This window comes from Chelonus insularis, unplaced genomic scaffold (genome assembly GCF_013357705.1).
Source record: "Chelonus insularis isolate UGA/USDA-ARS -01 unplaced genomic scaffold, ASM1335770v1 contig_71_pilon, whole genome shotgun sequence".
Classification (NCBI taxonomy): Eukaryota; Metazoa; Arthropoda; class Insecta; order Hymenoptera; family Braconidae; genus Chelonus; species Chelonus insularis.
In genome coordinates this window covers 32,188-48,834 of record NW_023276721.1, presented here as the reverse complement: position 1 = coordinate 48,834, position 16,647 = coordinate 32,188, and the positions used below count along the sequence as shown (strand labels likewise).

At 35.1% G+C, this 16,647-nt stretch overlaps 2 protein-coding genes across 2 annotated transcripts; both read right to left on the bottom strand.

The window, feature by feature from the left end:
- Positions 1–11,860: 11,860 nt before the first annotated feature.
- On the bottom strand, positions 11,861–14,092 carry LOC118071064 (uncharacterized). Its single transcript, XM_035090021.1, has one exon. It carries the CDS (start codon positions 14,090–14,092, stop codon positions 11,861–11,863), a length of 2,232 nt encoding a protein of 743 aa, XP_034945912.1.
- Positions 14,093–14,160: 68 nt separating this feature from the next.
- On the bottom strand, positions 14,161–16,391 carry LOC118071063 (uncharacterized). Its single transcript, XM_035090019.1, has 2 exons — positions 16,256–16,391; positions 14,161–16,130 (listed from the first exon to the last, which is right to left on the bottom strand). The coding sequence occupies exons 1-2, from the start codon at positions 16,389–16,391 to the stop codon at positions 14,161–14,163; spliced, it is 2,106 nt and encodes a 701-aa protein (XP_034945910.1).
- Between the last annotated feature and the right edge of the window lie 256 nt (positions 16,392–16,647).

Genomic DNA, 16,647 nt, shown 5'->3' with positions numbered 1-16,647 from the left:
GTGGATTTCTTTATTTTTATTGGCCTATCGTTCTTCAAGACATGAAACTACTGAATATTCTCCAGCTTTGTTGATGTTAGGTCGTGAATTAAGGTTACCTATTGATCTTCTTAGAGCAATTAATCTTTCAGATAATTCTTTTGAGGATAAATCTATGACTGATTTTGTTTTTAATCTTCGTGAACAATTAAAGATTGTTCATGATAATGTACGTGATAAGTTGCAAATTAAATCAGAAAAACATAAGTATATGTATGATTCGAAATCTAATATTCTTTCTTTTGATGTCGGTCAGAAGGTTTGGTTATTTTTCCCTAAAAGAGTTAAAGGAAAGTGTCCAAAACTTCAATGTGAGTGGGAAGGTCCTTATATTATCAAAAACAAACTTAATGATGTTGTTTTTCGAATTCATAAAATTCCGAATGGTCGTTTGAAAGTTGTTCATGTGAATAGACTCGCTCCTTTTGAAGATGATTAGTTATTTTGACTCTTTCTGGATTCCTAATTTCTGTTGAATTCAGGGTTTTTGTAACTTCCAGTCTGAGAATGTTGGCTGTCATTGATCATTTGATTGTTGATTTAAATTCACAATGTCTGTCCTGGAGCGTTCTCGTTCAGTTACTTTAGGATATACACGGTTGGAGTCATTGTACCGGAATCCTTTTCTTCATTCATTGGCCAAAGTGGAGCAAAGTGAGGTACTAGATGTCCATGGTATCCTATTATTCTTGTTCGGATAGTATGCGTACCTGTGAGCCCAATTTTCAATGATTTAGTTTGCACAGTGAGCAGAAGCTATTGAACTTATTTTTAAAAATTCCTTGCACAAGGTGGAATTAAATTGATTGTCTTAATGATATTGAATCATTTATTTGAGAGTCGGATTTTATTTAAAAAAAGATGCGAAGTCGGAATTTATTTGGAGAATTGACTCCATGAAATGTGACCATTCAACCTAATTATTAATTAAACATTGAATTTATGATTGAAAATAAAATTTTTAAAGAACTTTGATTCTGTGAGGAACTTTTATTTTGTTTAGTTCCATGACCTTCCAGTTCTTGGCATTTCCTACTCTTTGGGTTCTTTTGGTTCTTCCCAGTGGTTCCTCCTGATGAAAAAGAAGGATGAAAAGGAAGTTGAAGATAGAAATTTTAATTTTTAATTTGACTAATGAACGATTAGTTTTTAAAAAATCTTTTATTGTATAGAATCACATTTTTTAGTTTAGTTTAGATCATTTTGGTCTGTTTGGAGGTTATTACCCGCCGCAGGATTTTTCCCTCCTAATTATTTGTTTTATTTATTTTTTAAAGCAGACAGAGTTGGGAAGCAGCAATATTGGAATCTAGGCTGAATAATTATTTTTTTGATTTCCATAATTTCGGAATAGAAATTAAATTTTAGATTTTTCATGTTTTTTATTTCAGCCTAATCCAATATTTTTACCCACCTAATAGGAATTGCTAGGTGGCAATTTTTAGAGGATCGGGAGAAGTGTAAAATATTTGTATGTCACCATCTAATGAGTATTAGACTAACGACAGTTTGTTAGTTAACGACGATTGCTTGACGATTAGATTGTTTATAGCAACGAGGGGAGAGTTTGTTTATCTTCAGTTTTTGTCTGAGACTTGAGTTGACCGCACGGATTCTTTCTTTTAATTAATTGCTGTCAATCATTAATGAACATTTTTATTTATTTACTAATTTTCCGAAGTTGTTATTGAGTCTTATTTTACAATATTATAAATCATAATCAACCCCTGGAATATGTTTATTGGGATAATCCCAATGAACTTGTTGATCGATTGCGTCTATGTAGTCTATTTGTTTCATCCCATGCTGCTGGTTATTTAAGCCATAACAAAAATATAATATAAATTGTTGAAATTAGATATTAATATTTATGAACATTTATTGATATTTTTTTGAAATATGCTTGGGCTTTGCCAATTAAGACTGGAAATTGTAGAGACGTCACTGCTGCAATGATAACAATTTTAAAAGTAGAAAAAGAACCAAAAAATTCACATGAGGATGGAGGACAAGAGTTTTATAATAAAGATTTTGAAGAACTGATAAAGAAAAATAAAATCACAAGTATTCGACATTTAGCAATCTGAAAGCACTAAATTGTGAGCGATTCAACCGAACGTAAAAAAAAGGGAAAAGTTTTAATTCACATGAAAATTACAAGTGAACAGACATTTTACAAAAATTATTATTATCTTACAATAATACTCAATATCGTATAGAATGTAACTTATGATCATTTTCAATAAAATATAATAATTATGAATTTGTATTGCATTCTTGATAATCCCATGACGAATCATACAATTAGAATCATATAATGGTTTTGGTACAACATGTTTAATAGTATTTTTCACATGTCCTGATAATTTTTTCAATTCTAGAATAAATCAATCTATGCAATCATGATCACGTTTTAAAGAAAATCTAGATAGCAACTCATCAAATGTAGAATGAACATGAAATGCAACACTACATAGGATATGTTTCTGCTTATCATCGTCTGGTTAGAGAATGCATTCAAAATCAGTATAAATAACAAATAGAACTTGTTTCACATTTTTATGATTTTTAACTTCAACTTACCCATCACTTTCAGAAATAGTGTTTGCTGTTTTATTTATTTTTATATAGTCTTTTCGATTATAATTCAATGGTTTTTAATCTCAAAATGGCATAAACATTAATCACATGAAAATTTTTACCTTTAGAAATTTATGAACTAACCAATTCTGAAAGATTTTTCATCATACAAATATGAAAGATAGGTTTTAAATTATTACCATCATGTATGTCAACATTACTCTCTACAATTAATAAATGTATACGTTTTTTATTCAAAAAGTTACTTAAATATAACGGTGCTTTTTGATCTTTATCATTCTATCCATATACATTAATCGGAATATTGTTATTTCATTTAAATTTCGGAATGTCATGTAAAGCTGTTAGACAATTTTTAACTTTGTACACGGAGAAAAAATTCCGTTAATTTTTATTTAAAAATCCATACAAAACTTACCGTGCTGCTCAAGAATGTGAGTTCAAACTAACTGAAAAGTAAAAAGTGATGATCAACATACAAAAATTATAAGTTACATAAGAAAATGTATCATTCAGTTTTTTGAAAAATACTTAGGCAGCAGCCGAAAATTTAGTGTTCCACAGCACCTGAAAATTTAGTAACGTTAGCTGTGATAACTACGTTACCGACAAACAATTTTATTTAAGTTTAGTGATAAGTTTTTTGGTTATATAAACAAATAAATAAAGAAATTAGGTTCATTGATAATTAACTTTCTTAACTAATTAATTCGTCGGAATGAACATGGTATGTTTTACAATATTGATCCCTCCCCCCTATCCCTACGATCGGGATCTTACGCAGGAAACCTGTGTCGTCGAAACAACCACCCGGCTCTCCGAAGTGATCTTTCTCCTGCTCACGGTGGCCCGAGAAAAATCATATAAATGACTTTTGTCTCGGCTGGGACTCGAACCCGCGGACGCATCGTGTGTCAAGCTGACGCCTACTCATGAGTCCACAGCGTCAGTCTGTTTAAGCTTATCATAAATTGTAATGATATAACGTGTTGCCGCCAATATTAAATCGTAACGAAAAATATGAATGTCATGTTTGTTTATAGTATGGAAAAAGTAATTATAGCACTGAAGGTGTTCACACAATCAAAAACAAAAGCCGTGAGATGTACGCATGCGCACAAACCAATTGTTAACTTATTATGATGTTAGTATGCACGCGTACGTCTTAAATTGTACATTTTACGGCTTATGTTTTTGATTGTGTGAACGGTCTTACAATACAAAGAAAGATTGTGTTGGACCGATAATTCGAAGATTCCCGACCCAGCACGGAAACTCTCGAGAATAGAAAAATTTATAGGAGAGCACCCGAATTTTTCCTACCACACGGTTCATAATAAATTATATACAGATTCTCATTTTTTTTCTAGTCACTTACTAATTTTCGTTTAAAGTTTGAATAAAAATTAATTTTTATCGAATAGTACCGTGCTGCATAAGAATTTTTACTTTTACTCTTCTTAATAAATATTGAATCTATAATGAAAATTTTGGAAGGATTACTAATTTTTCTTTGAAGGTATTAATAGTGAATTTATGTATAAAAAGTGAGTAATTATAAATGTCCTAACAAATGAAATTAAATAAAATTTCTCTGAGAAAAACATTTCAGGAAGTTATCACATTAAGATACAAAAATAGCAGCATTTTGTTTGTACTATGTCCACAAAATCTCTTTCTATAATAATAAAGATGATGCAGATCAATTTGAGATTGATAATTTATTATTGAAAATTGCCACAGAAGCAAAAGAGATAAGAATATTAATTGTATATAAATGTGACAACTTTGAAGAATCCAAGTTATGAAAATTAAATATTGGAAATTACATTAATCTGGAGTTTATAGGATGTCCTAAGTTTGAAAGACTCAAACAATTTATACGGCAAGAAGATAACAAAATTCACCATCATTCGGAAACTTGATAATGTGAACGTCATTTGGAGTTAAAAGATTCAGGAAAAATAGCTCATCGTCCCAAGCCGCAAGTTTGGGGGCCAGGCTTATTCATTCCCTGACAAAATATCCTCGGCAAAATATTCCCGACAAGATGTCTCCGCTTAAAATATCCTTAGGATATATTATTTCTGCGATAAAATATCATTGTAATGTAATCAAATTGGGTTTGTATCATACCCAATTTCGTGCTTTAAGGACTGAAACAATTTTTTATGAATCATCAAAAATGTAAGATTTGCTCTGTTTGAATTATTAGAATATCCTATGATTTAAGGGCTAAAGTAAGGTATGAACATGTATGCCAATAATATAATGCAAAATTTAAGGCATGCAAATCACCCTATTAAATTATTCCAAGGCACTTTATTCAAAATCACAGAAAGACACTTAAATTCTCTTTGTACAATTCAGATATTTTGAGCGTAAAAAAGAAGGCAATGTAGAGAACGCATGTGAAAAGGAGTGAAAACGATGGCATCATTGTCATTATTCGTAACGAATCTTTGTACCTTTCCAATTATAATAAAAAATTTTAAAATAGGCCTGAGCACACTTTGTCTGTGCTAACATGACGAACTTACCATCATTAATTGTTTATAACAAATTTAAATTGTTATAAACAATGCGTAATTGTAGAAAGTTATATCTCGTTATAAATAGTATTATTCCGTTAATAGAATCCAAATCGGTGTGAGACATGCGTTAGTTAATTCATTAATACGATTTTTAATTGTTTATAACAAATTCATATTGTTATAATAAGTAGCTGTTACAATAAGTAGTTAGTAAAACTCATATTTAGTTGTAAACCATAATGTCTAGTCAATATCAATTTAATTTTTGAATGAGATTGTTATTATTTCGCTTTAAAGTATTTCAAGTAGTTAATCTTTTCGTTTATTTATTATTAGTTTTTTTGTTAAAAAAAACGACTTGACTAAATTAGTTTAAATTTATTCTATAGTTAACCTACTGCGGCGCATGTATTAAATCTGAACCTTTGAAAACGAAAAGGTACTATGGTAAATTGAAAGCTTAGTCATTTTATGCAATAAATACATAATATCAGGCTTTGAAATTATCACATGATCTAAAACCAATCACTCAAATTATCGCTATAGTTTCTAATATGTCAGCCAATATAGTTTCCAAGATGGCTTTTTTCAATTTAATATGGCCGATCATTCTTTTTTTTATATGCAGATATATAACATAGAATAGTCATTTACTTTTTGAAATTTTTTACGAAAAAAAATTTTGCATTATATTATTGGCATACATGTTCATACCTTACTTTAGCCCTAAAATCATAGGATATTCTAATAATTCAAACAGAGCAAGAATACATATATATATATATATATATATATATATATTCATTTAAATGTAAAAAAATGATCATTTTTCATAACATTAGCATTTGCTAAGACCATTAATAGAGCTCTAGGTCAACCCTTTCAGAAAATCGGTATTGAACTTACAAGAAATGGTTTTTCTTATGATTAATTGTACGTTGCATTAACAAGAGTTTGTTCATAGAAAATATTAAAAGTTTATGTAGAAAATCAAAGAAATCAGAAAGTTATATAAATAGTTAAATACTTATATAATTTCTGAGAATTTTTTTTTTTATATCTTTTACGTAATATTTTATTAAAATTTTTAATTAAATTATTCAAAAAGTCTAAATCATAATTTTTTACACAAGATGGTGTCACAATGCATTCATGATATTTACTGACATGAACGAAAGAGCGCGCTTCGCGCGCACGTTAGACTCTAGTGTAATATATAGATTCGAACTTAACGCGGTTGCTCATAAGAATGTAGCAGCGTCATTAACTACTGCGCTATTGTACTAGCATTTTATTATTGTTTTATACATATAGCTAACAGAATACTATAGTCCGTGCTTCATTGATCGCAACCGAATAGCCATTATGATTTATTGTAATAATAGTAAAATTAAGGAATGTATTATGGAATTTTGATATTAATTTTTGTTTATGTAGAAATGTAAGTAAAAATGCCGTTGCATTTTATAAGGTCACAAAAGAATAAAAAACTATTGGTACACAATGGTATGGTTTATAGTGAAAAATGAAATAATAGTAATGATATAAGTTGGCGACGTGCAACAGTACCGAATTGTAACTTGATTATTCACACTGACTCTGAACAAAGAACAGATAAATCAATTAATTTTTATAATGTAATTCATTAATGTACATTGAAGGCATTCTTATGGTGAGTAATTTTATTTTATTTCGTTTGTTTAGTTCACATAGTTGGTCAAATACTCATCTATGAGCACCCGGGTGATGTAGCTGATGTGAAATCTCGGATTATCAGAGCGAAAGTAATGAAGAAAGCTTTAGTAACAAAAGAGAAACAAACAGCAATTGTTTCAATTGTATTGAAAGGTGTAAAATCACCTGTTACAGCTCTAGTACCTAAGCCCGGATCGCCTTCTCGTGCAATCCAACGAATTCGTGTTTGACACGACCATGATTACGGTTTAACCTCAAAAACGAGAGGTGATCTTCAAGTGCCAGACTCGCTAAAATTTACTCATAATAATGAATTATTTTTGCTTTACGATAGTGGTGGCGATAAAAAGAATGAACAGTGGCTTGGCAATGGCAGTTTCAAAGTTGTTCTTGATATTTTCACTCAGCTATATACGTTACATGGTCTGAACAACGGAAAATCTGTGCCTTTAATTTATATGTTGGCGCCAAATAGAAAAAAAGCAACTTCTCTGTCATTTTTGAAAATAATAAAAAGTTTCATACAGTAATACCTCGACTTACGTGATCTAGAATCAAATACTAATTATTTCCTAAATTATTGTTTTATTTAGTCTCCAGTCCCAATTAAACACACTTTGTATGTCTTTATATGCAAAATTGTACCACGACTTACGCGGATAGCGCTCAGTCTTACCTATCGTGTAAGTCCGGGGTATTACTGTACCTAATTTCTCACCCAAGGTCCGTAGATAGAGGGGATGGTGACCAAGTAAGGTCTTCGCACGGGCGGCCATTTTGGGGTTTTGGGTGTTTGGTGGGAGAAAATGGAATGGAGAAGGACAGTAAAATTTCAAGCGTGGCGTCTTTTGTTAGTTTGAAAGCAAAAAAGTTAATAAAGTGTGGGATAAATTGCATTATATATCTATAATAATTATTCAAAATGGTTTTGTGCCATGCACTAAACTGTCAGAGCAGTTCGAAAAACAAAATTAGATTGTTTCGATTTCCACGTGATGAAAATCGACAATTTTCATGGCTCCAAAACTGTGGAAAAGATAATTTTAAAGAATCTTCAAAATTGTGTGAGGTACGAATTTGTTTATATATTTTGATATTTAATTTTATATCCACATTAAATTGGTATACTAACTTTTAGTAATTCATAATAACATTTTTTTAGTTCCATTTTGATGAAACACAATATGAACAAAATCGTGCTGATGGATGGAGAAAGTTGAAGCCAAATGCTGTACCAACTATTTTCCTTCATAACTCACAAAAAACATCTAGTGAAATTGGTCCTGTACCTGGAGATGGTTTACTTTCTTCTAAAGTTGGTTCTGTACCTGGAGATGGTTTATCTTCTACCGAAGCTTGTCCTGCTTCAGAAAACCAACTACCAATAGGTAATTCCATATTAATTATTCAATTATAATACTATAGTAGCTGAAGAAGTGAACTATAAATTTACAAAGTAGTTTTTTGAGATAATTTTAACCATTCTGTTGAATTTGATTCAATGTTGAAAAGGAAAATCGATGTCTTAGAAAGATATTAGAAAGCCAACGTCTACATATTGAATCTCTACATCGAAAGAACAAAACTCTTCAGAAGAAAGTTACTGATGGAAAACAGCAGTGCAATCAACTTCGTAAAAAATTGAAACGTAGTAATACAAAATATAAAACAATGATGAATAAAATTACCAAAATACCAATCATCAAATATTTTGCAAAAGAGTTAAGTAACAAGAGAGGAAAGTGGTGTCCAGACAGTTTGAAGTTTGCTACACAAATTCGATATGCAGGTATACAATATAAACTTAAAATAATATTGTAATATAGAATATTATATCATATATTTTATAACATCTCTTTCATATTTTTTCTAGTTGGATGGAAAGCATATCTTTATTTAAGGAAAGATCTAGGGATTCCACTGCCATCCTGTTCAACTATTTGTAGAAATACAAATCAACTCGATTTCAAGCCAAGAATTTTGCATGATATGGTATCCCTAATGGAATCAAAAAAAAAGTCACAAATCAAGTTCTGAAGCAGACTGTGTGGCGCTAATTGATGAAATGGATATCCAGCCTTCTGTGGAATACGATATTAGTACAGGTATTATTATTATGTTTAATATTATCTAATTTACTTTAATGTTATTTATTTGAAATATTTATATACAATAGTTGACATGAATTGCTGTACAGTTAATTATGGTGATTACATCGAGAACTTCAATTCCTGAAGAATTTTCTGGTTTTGATTGTCTACATATTGATCATCAGAAAACTTATGGATATAGACATGACCTCCATACTTTTATATATTTATATGTGAAATCGACTATTTCATAATTTGAAAAATTCTGTCAAATCATCACATTATGAAGGCAGATGAAAGTATGTAACATAATAATAACTAACGTATTATGTTTTGGTAATGGATTTACTATATAATATATAGTTTTGGATATATTTGAGTTGTTAATAACTTGTATATAACGAGCTACTTTATGAATTGGAAATAATTCATTTGATTTTGTATATATGATACTATTCTTGCAATAAATCCTGTCTTAAAAGAATGATGTTAATTTATAATTTTCTCCTACGTTCTTTTTAGGATCATTCATTGGATTTGAGACTTGCAAGGAAAAGCAAGTTATGAGCACATGTATCGTAGTCGTGATGCTAAGAGGTTTGATCAGCAATTGGAAACAAATTATTGGCTGGCATTTAACAACTAAATCAGCTGATGATGATGCCACGACTGACTTGATAAAGGAATTGATAAATAAGATAGAAGCTGTAGGATACAGGATTCATGGTCTAGTTTCTGACATGGGACCAAAAAATCAAGCCATTTGGAGAAGACTCGGAATACGAGTCAACAGGAACAACGATACACCATACATTACTCTTTCAGTGCGAAGGAATTATAATTTATACATATTCCCGGATTGTCCTCATTTATTGAAGAATTTGAGAATGGCATTTATCAACAATGAATATTTTACGTTAGCTTGATGTATTGTTGAAGCTAATCATTTGCCATGCAATGAAATCCGTTTTCGCTATTTAAAGCAATTGTATGATGTGCAATCACGATGTAAAGATTTAAAGCTTGCTCCACACATCACGAGCGACATTATAAACCCAACAGGGTTCAACAAGATGAATGTTGCAGCAGCATATCTTTAGCTTAAAAACCGCAGCAGCATTGGAAACTTTAATCACTTTAGGCATAATGGAGAAAGAAGCATCAACAACCGTTTAGTGGAAATGATTAAAGTTTGGGTTCCTTTCGAAAAATATGGCATCACAAGATGTAGTGCAATTGAAACAGGTGGATCTTGCTATTTCGTGGAAAATAAATCGATATATTTATATCCGACAAATTATATTTGTTAAGGAACAATCAAAAAGACAGAAGGAATCAAGATTTAAAAGTTTTGGATCAAAAGGTGCTCAAAGGCAATCCATCATTTAGTTTATAAGTAGCAATGATAAGTGAGCAATATTATTTATGCTGATAATTAAATATATTGTTTTTATTAATAAAAAATTATTTTTAATGTTACTTTTGTTGATCAAAAAGATCTACAATTATATTGTTTCATTTTGTGAGTTACAGTTTATACATTATATGGACCTAAATGTTGTATTACTTTTTAAATAATGTCTATTTTATATTAAACATATTTGTTAACATTCACAAAATGAATTTTGTTTTTAAATATATTTTTTTCTTTGAATAAAGGATTTAAATTGTTCAATGACTCTAAATTAACAGTACTCTTTCTCATAATAAACAATTTTATAACCTCACATTCTACCGCTGTTTTTCAAGTCGGCCATTTTGGGGATTTTATGTGAGATACGAGTGCGAAGACCTTACTTGGTCATCATCCCCTCTATCTACGGACCTTGTTCTCACCTACTCGGATGATAATTAATTTCAAAGTTACATTTATTAAGGCATTTAAAGACTGTTTCCCTGAGACCAAAATCGCTGGTTGTAATTTTCATTTTTCACAATGTGTCTGGAGACATGTGCAGTCATGTGGATTCCAAAAAATATATAATACTGACGTTACATTTACCTTGAATATACGTTTACTGCTTGCATTAGCATATGTTCCTTCTGATGCTGTCGTAGCTGCTTTTGAGGATATCGTAGAAAACGGAAAAAAAAATAAAAATAATCAATAAATGTTGTTCTGACTTCGAGTCGGCCGAATGAGCAAACTGAAAACTAGTGGACTGTATGAATTAAGAGCAGAATAAGAACAAAAGGTTGGATGCTAGAAGGTTCAAAAATATAGTTTTTTAACACAGACTGCTTGAGTTTTATAGTTTTTATTCAACAATAACACTTAACTTAAACAATAGAAATTCTTAATCACTAAGTTTAGGTGAATTGACTGTACATTAATTGTTCATACACTTCTGAGTTGTCTGATGGTTATTTTGTCACCAAATAACAGAGTCTCAAAAAACAGTGAATAGCAACATTCACAGTATACACCAGAGTTATTCGGGGGAGCGATGTATAGGTGAATGTCCGTGAGGCACTATGGCGTCGACGCCAGTTCAGCTTCGCGCCCAACGACACTACAAACTGAATATACTGGACCACTGGCACTGATGAGAGTAATTTGATGATTCACGTATCTTCGTGAGAGTTGTCTGAGTCTATTTGACCGTACTTGTAACTACAAAAGGTGAGCTGACTGAAAAATCTGCGATTTGACTGCGAAAACTTGTACAGAGCTGACCGCGTGATTTGCCTAGAGCTAACTGACGCCACAAGTACTCGACCGCGTGCTTGTTGGCGTCACTAGGGCCGTAGAGTTGCCGTCTGGGCCATGAGGGAAAAACTTCCCGATGATTGGTCCAGTGAGTTGACTGACGCGCCGGTGGACAAGTCCGGCATTAACAATTTTTGAATATTTCTGACTAACTGACTTGGGCCCCTCCCAGTCAGAACATTGTCCCACCATCAGCAACGCCTTTGCTGATCTTCTGCTGGTGGAGTGTATGGTAAGATGACTAGTTTGGTGAGTGGTCTGATGAGCTCTGCTGTTGCTGTCCTGAGTTTGACTGTTCTGATGAGTCCGTCTGATCCTGGGAACACCTCAATCACTCTGGCGAGAGGCCACTTCGTTGGTGGGAACCTCTCGTCAGTGAGTAGTACAAGTGAGCCGACTGTGATGTTGTGAGCGGGGTGTTTCCACTTGGAAATGGCAAGTTGCTGCTGAAGGTATTGTGTTGACCACGTTGACCAAAACGATTGGAGTCGCTGCTGAATAAATTGCCACCTGGACAAGCGTGGCATTGGCACATCTTTCAGTGAAGGCTCTGGTAATGTTACTAGAGGTTCACCAACCAAGAAGTGTGCTGGAGTCAACGCTGAGATGTCTGTAGAGTCGGCTGAGAGAGGCTCGAGTGGTCTGGAGTTAAGGACTGCTTCTATCTGGACAAGCAGTGTGGAAAGCTCTTCATATGTAAAGAGTGAGTCGCCTATCGTTCTGTTAAGATGGAACTTTACTGATTTGACTGCAGCTTCCCATTTTCCTCCCATGTGTGGTGCAGCTGGTGGGTTAAACTTCCAATCAGTTCCATCCTTTGCAAATACAGCTGCGAGTTGACTGAACTGTTGAGTCCCCTGCTTGAAGAGTTGTCTGATGAGCGTGTCTGCGCCTTGAAATGTGGTGCCACAATCACTGTGGAGAGTTCTGCAGACACCTCGACGTCCAGTGAACCTTCTGAACGCTGCAATAAATGAGTCTGCTGAATAATCTGTTACAATTTCTACATGAAGCGCAGAAGTAACGAAGCACACAAAAATGCACATCCAACCCTTAGATGTTTTGGCGCCTCTGCCTTTCCAAGTCTTTAGCGTGATGGGACCAGCGTAATCCACACCACAGACGGCAAATGGTCGGGCTGGAGTGATTCTTGACAACGGCAATTGACCCATTAACTGCTTCGCTCGTTCGCCACGTAAACGAGCACATTTCATACAATGATAAATATAGGATCGTACTGGGAGTCGTCCGCCAATGATCCAGTACGATGATCGTATGAGGTTCAGAGTTGCCTGCGTCCCACCGTGCAATGTTCTTTCATGAGCATCTGCAATGATTAGTCTGGAAAGATGAGTTTTCTGTGGTAGGATTGCAGGATGCTTTGCTTCTTGGTCCAAGCTAGCATTTGCTAACCTCCCTCCAACATGTATGACTCCTTGAGTGTCAATGAATGCTGTCAATCGTGCGAGGGGGTGTGAGACGGGCAGTGAATTTGAGTTGATCTGCTTGATTTCCTGTGAGAAGTACGATTCTTGAGTTGCCTTTATCCAAAAAATCCTTGCTCTCTCTAATTCTTGTGGCGTGAGAGGGAAGGTGAGAGATGACTGCGGTACTCGTCTGAGGAGTTGGCTGAATCTGAAGCAAATTGCAGTCACTCTGAGCAATTTGATCAGCCGAGAATGTCTGTATATCATATCCCAATGATAATCATGTTGAATTGTCTGAGTAACTAAAGTGAGCCCGGGCCGCTCTTCCTGCTGAGCTTTTGAATCGTACACTGATGATTGAGTTGGCCATAATGATTCGTCTGCTGTTAACCACTGTGGTCCTGTCCACCACAGGGGGTGCTTCCGAAGCTGGGATATGCTGATACCTCGAGAAGCACAATCCGCTGGATTTTGTTTGCCAGGTACAAACCTCCAAACGCTGATTGGAGTGAGATCTTGAATTGCTGACACTCTGTTTCTTACAAACTCCTTCCAACGGGATGAGTGAGACTGAATCCAGGTCAAAGTCACTGAGGAGTCTGTCCAACATACGAGTTGAGTTGGCTGAATGTCTAAGTTGTTCCTTACATAAGTGATTAGTCTGGCAAGCAGCAATGCTGCGGTGAGTTCTAGTCTAGGAATAGACATCTTCTTCAATGGAGCAACCTTAGACTTTGAGCAGACTATAGTTGAACGAGTTCCATGATCTGGATGAGTAGTCCGTATGTAAACAACAGCTGCCATAGCTGCTTGTGAGGCGTCTGAAAAACCATGAAGTTCCACGGTCGATTTCTGAGTAATCCGTAACCATCGTGGAATTGAGAGGTCTGAAACATGTGAGAGTTCTGATCTGAAGCTGTTCCACTTGGTGATGATGTGATCTGGGGCTTGGTCATCCCAGGAAAGTTTATCTAGCCAGATTTCTTGTAGCAACATCTTTGCTCTGACAATGAAGGGTGCTAGAAATCCAAGTGGATCGTAGAGTTGTGCTGTTTCTGATAAAATTATTCTCTGTGTGAGCTTGGACTTCTCACGAGGAGATTTGAGTTGAACTTAAATGAGTCGTTCGCTGGAATCCACGAGAGCCCAAGTAATTTCGTTTTGCTGCTCTCAAATGAGTGGATCTGCTCTTCTGATGAGTTGTCTGTAAGTGATTGAAGGAATTGAAGTGAGTTGCTGTGCCATTTCGCTAACGGGAAGCCACCTGCCATGCAGAGTTGTCTGACTTGGGTTGAGATGTCTATCAATTGACTCACGGTGTCAGCACCTCCAAAAATATCGTCCACATATCTTCCTTTTAGTAGTGGATCAACAGCTAGAGGGAACTTATGACCCTCATCCTTCACTAGCTGGATCATTGTGCGAACAGCCAGAAATGGAGCTGATCTGGTACCATACGTGACTGTTGTGAGTTGATATGGGATGATCTTGGAGTGCTCGTCCACCCACAGGATTCTCTGGAGATCCCAATCATCTTGGTGGACTTTGATTTGTCTGTACATCTTGGTGATGTCTGATGTGAACACAAATTTATGCTGCCTGATCCAAATGAGTACGTCTGCAATGTCTTTCTGGACTTTGGCACCAGTATGTTGAATATCGTTCACTGATAGACCACTAGAAGATGGACTAGAGCCATTAAATACTACCCTAAGCTTCGTAGTAACACTGTCTTCTCTTAAGACACCATGATGAGGCAAATAATACACTGGAGAGTTGACTGGACTTGCCTTGGCTCGTGTCATGTGGTTCAGTGACTCGTATTCTTGCATAAAGTTGTGATAGAGTTGTGCATATGAGTCATTCTTGGTGAGTCGTCTGATCATGTGTAGTAAACACTGATGAGCTCTCGCTGATGAGTTGCCTAGAAGAGATGGTGATGCTTTGAGTGGTATTCTCACAATATATCTCCCATCTTGATCTCTTGAATGAGTCGTAACATAATGATCTTCACAAGATTGATCATCTGGGCTGAGTTGGCTGGCTAAGGTCTCTGGAACTTCTTCTTGAACCCAGAATTTTGTCAAGAGATCAGATACTTGCTGGTATGAGTTGACCCTTGCTGCGTGATGAGTTCTCTGACTTGAGCATCGTGTCGGGTGTGGACTTCCAATGAGCATCCATCCAAAAATTGAATCTTGGGCTATTAGCGATGACTCAGGAAATTGTTTTATGCCTGCCTTCACAATTAGTCCATAACAATCTGCTCCTATTAAAATGTCAATGGGTCTTGGAGTTGAGTAGTCTGGATCAGCAAGTTGCAGAGAGTTGAGAGCTGACCAGTTGAGTTCCTTGAGTTGTCTGGTTGGTAAAGTACCAGTGACACATTTGAGGATATGAGCATTGATTGTAACTTGCTCCTGTGTGTGAGTTGATCTAAGTGTCACTGTTGTCACTCCTCTAGTTTGTACAGCTGGTTCGTTACCAATTCCCAGCACTGATATTACTGATGGACGACGTTGGAGATGACAAGTCTTTATCACACTTGATGAGATGAACGTCAGCTCAGACCCTGAGTCTATCAGGAGTCTTACTGGAAGCTGAGAGTAGTCTGAGAGTAATACTGCATTGGCTGTGGCGAGTAAGACTGCTGAGCTGTCTGATTGATCTGAAGACTCATTAATACATGTCTCTTCTGCTGCTCTAAGTGCTGAAGAGAATCGTCCATGAATCTCTGAGTTGTATGTATTGTTCTTGGTGATTGTTGAATCATGTGAGTCGTCTGAGAGTTGACTAGTGTGAGTTTGACTCTTTTCTTCAGCTGTAGGAGATCGAACGAGACCTTCTGACTCTTCTTCCAGGACCCTCAACCCTCCTGAGGCCGAAACCTCATGTGCTAAGGTCATCCTTTCCGTCGAGTCATCAGAGAAGCATTCTTTACTCCTGTCAGCACATATAGATTGACATGATTCATAACCATTAATCGTTGAGTTGTCTGCATGTTGAGTGGTCACACCACCACTTGGAGAATTGACTGAAACATAATTAGAGTTGACTGCAGAGAGTTGACTATGAAGATGAGTTACCTGGTGAGAAGTCTGCTTAGATGAATGGGTGTGATCTGGAGTCGGCTGTGGAAATGGCACATCGTCATCTCACTGGGAGGTTGACGGGTGGTGGCTGCTATGAGTCGGCTGCGGTTCTTGGCCTGGGCCATACCCTCTAGTGAGTCGCTGTCGTCAGCTACATCTACGTAGTCCGACTTGGCAGGAGAAATTACACGTTTGTCTGCCATTGTTCAGTTGAGTGAGTTGTCTAATATCTCTAACTACACTTATCACTAAAAAAATTCAAAAAAAATGTTGCTAGAGTTGTCTGTTGTCACCTTGATGCCAATGGTGGGCTTTCAATAAAGTCTCAACACCAAAAGAATCACACAATTAATTAACTGAGTCTACGAGCTCTTAATAATAATTTTAGGTGACTAAACTTACACTAAGGACACTACAATAATTACCGAACTATGTTTATATACACGTGAGTTGACTGCG

Coding starts and splice junctions, on each gene's coding strand:
- LOC118071064 (XM_035090021.1), bottom strand. CDS start 14,092: ATGTTGCTACAAGAAATCTGGCTAGATAAACTTTCCTGGGATGACCAA.
- LOC118071063 (XM_035090019.1), bottom strand. CDS start 16,391: ATGGCAGACAAACGTGTAATTTCTCCTGCCAAGTCGGACTACGTAGAT. Junction 16,131..16,255: donor CACCACCCGTCAACCTCCCA/GTGAGATGACGA, acceptor ATTATGTTTCAG/TCAATTCTCCAAGTGGTGGT.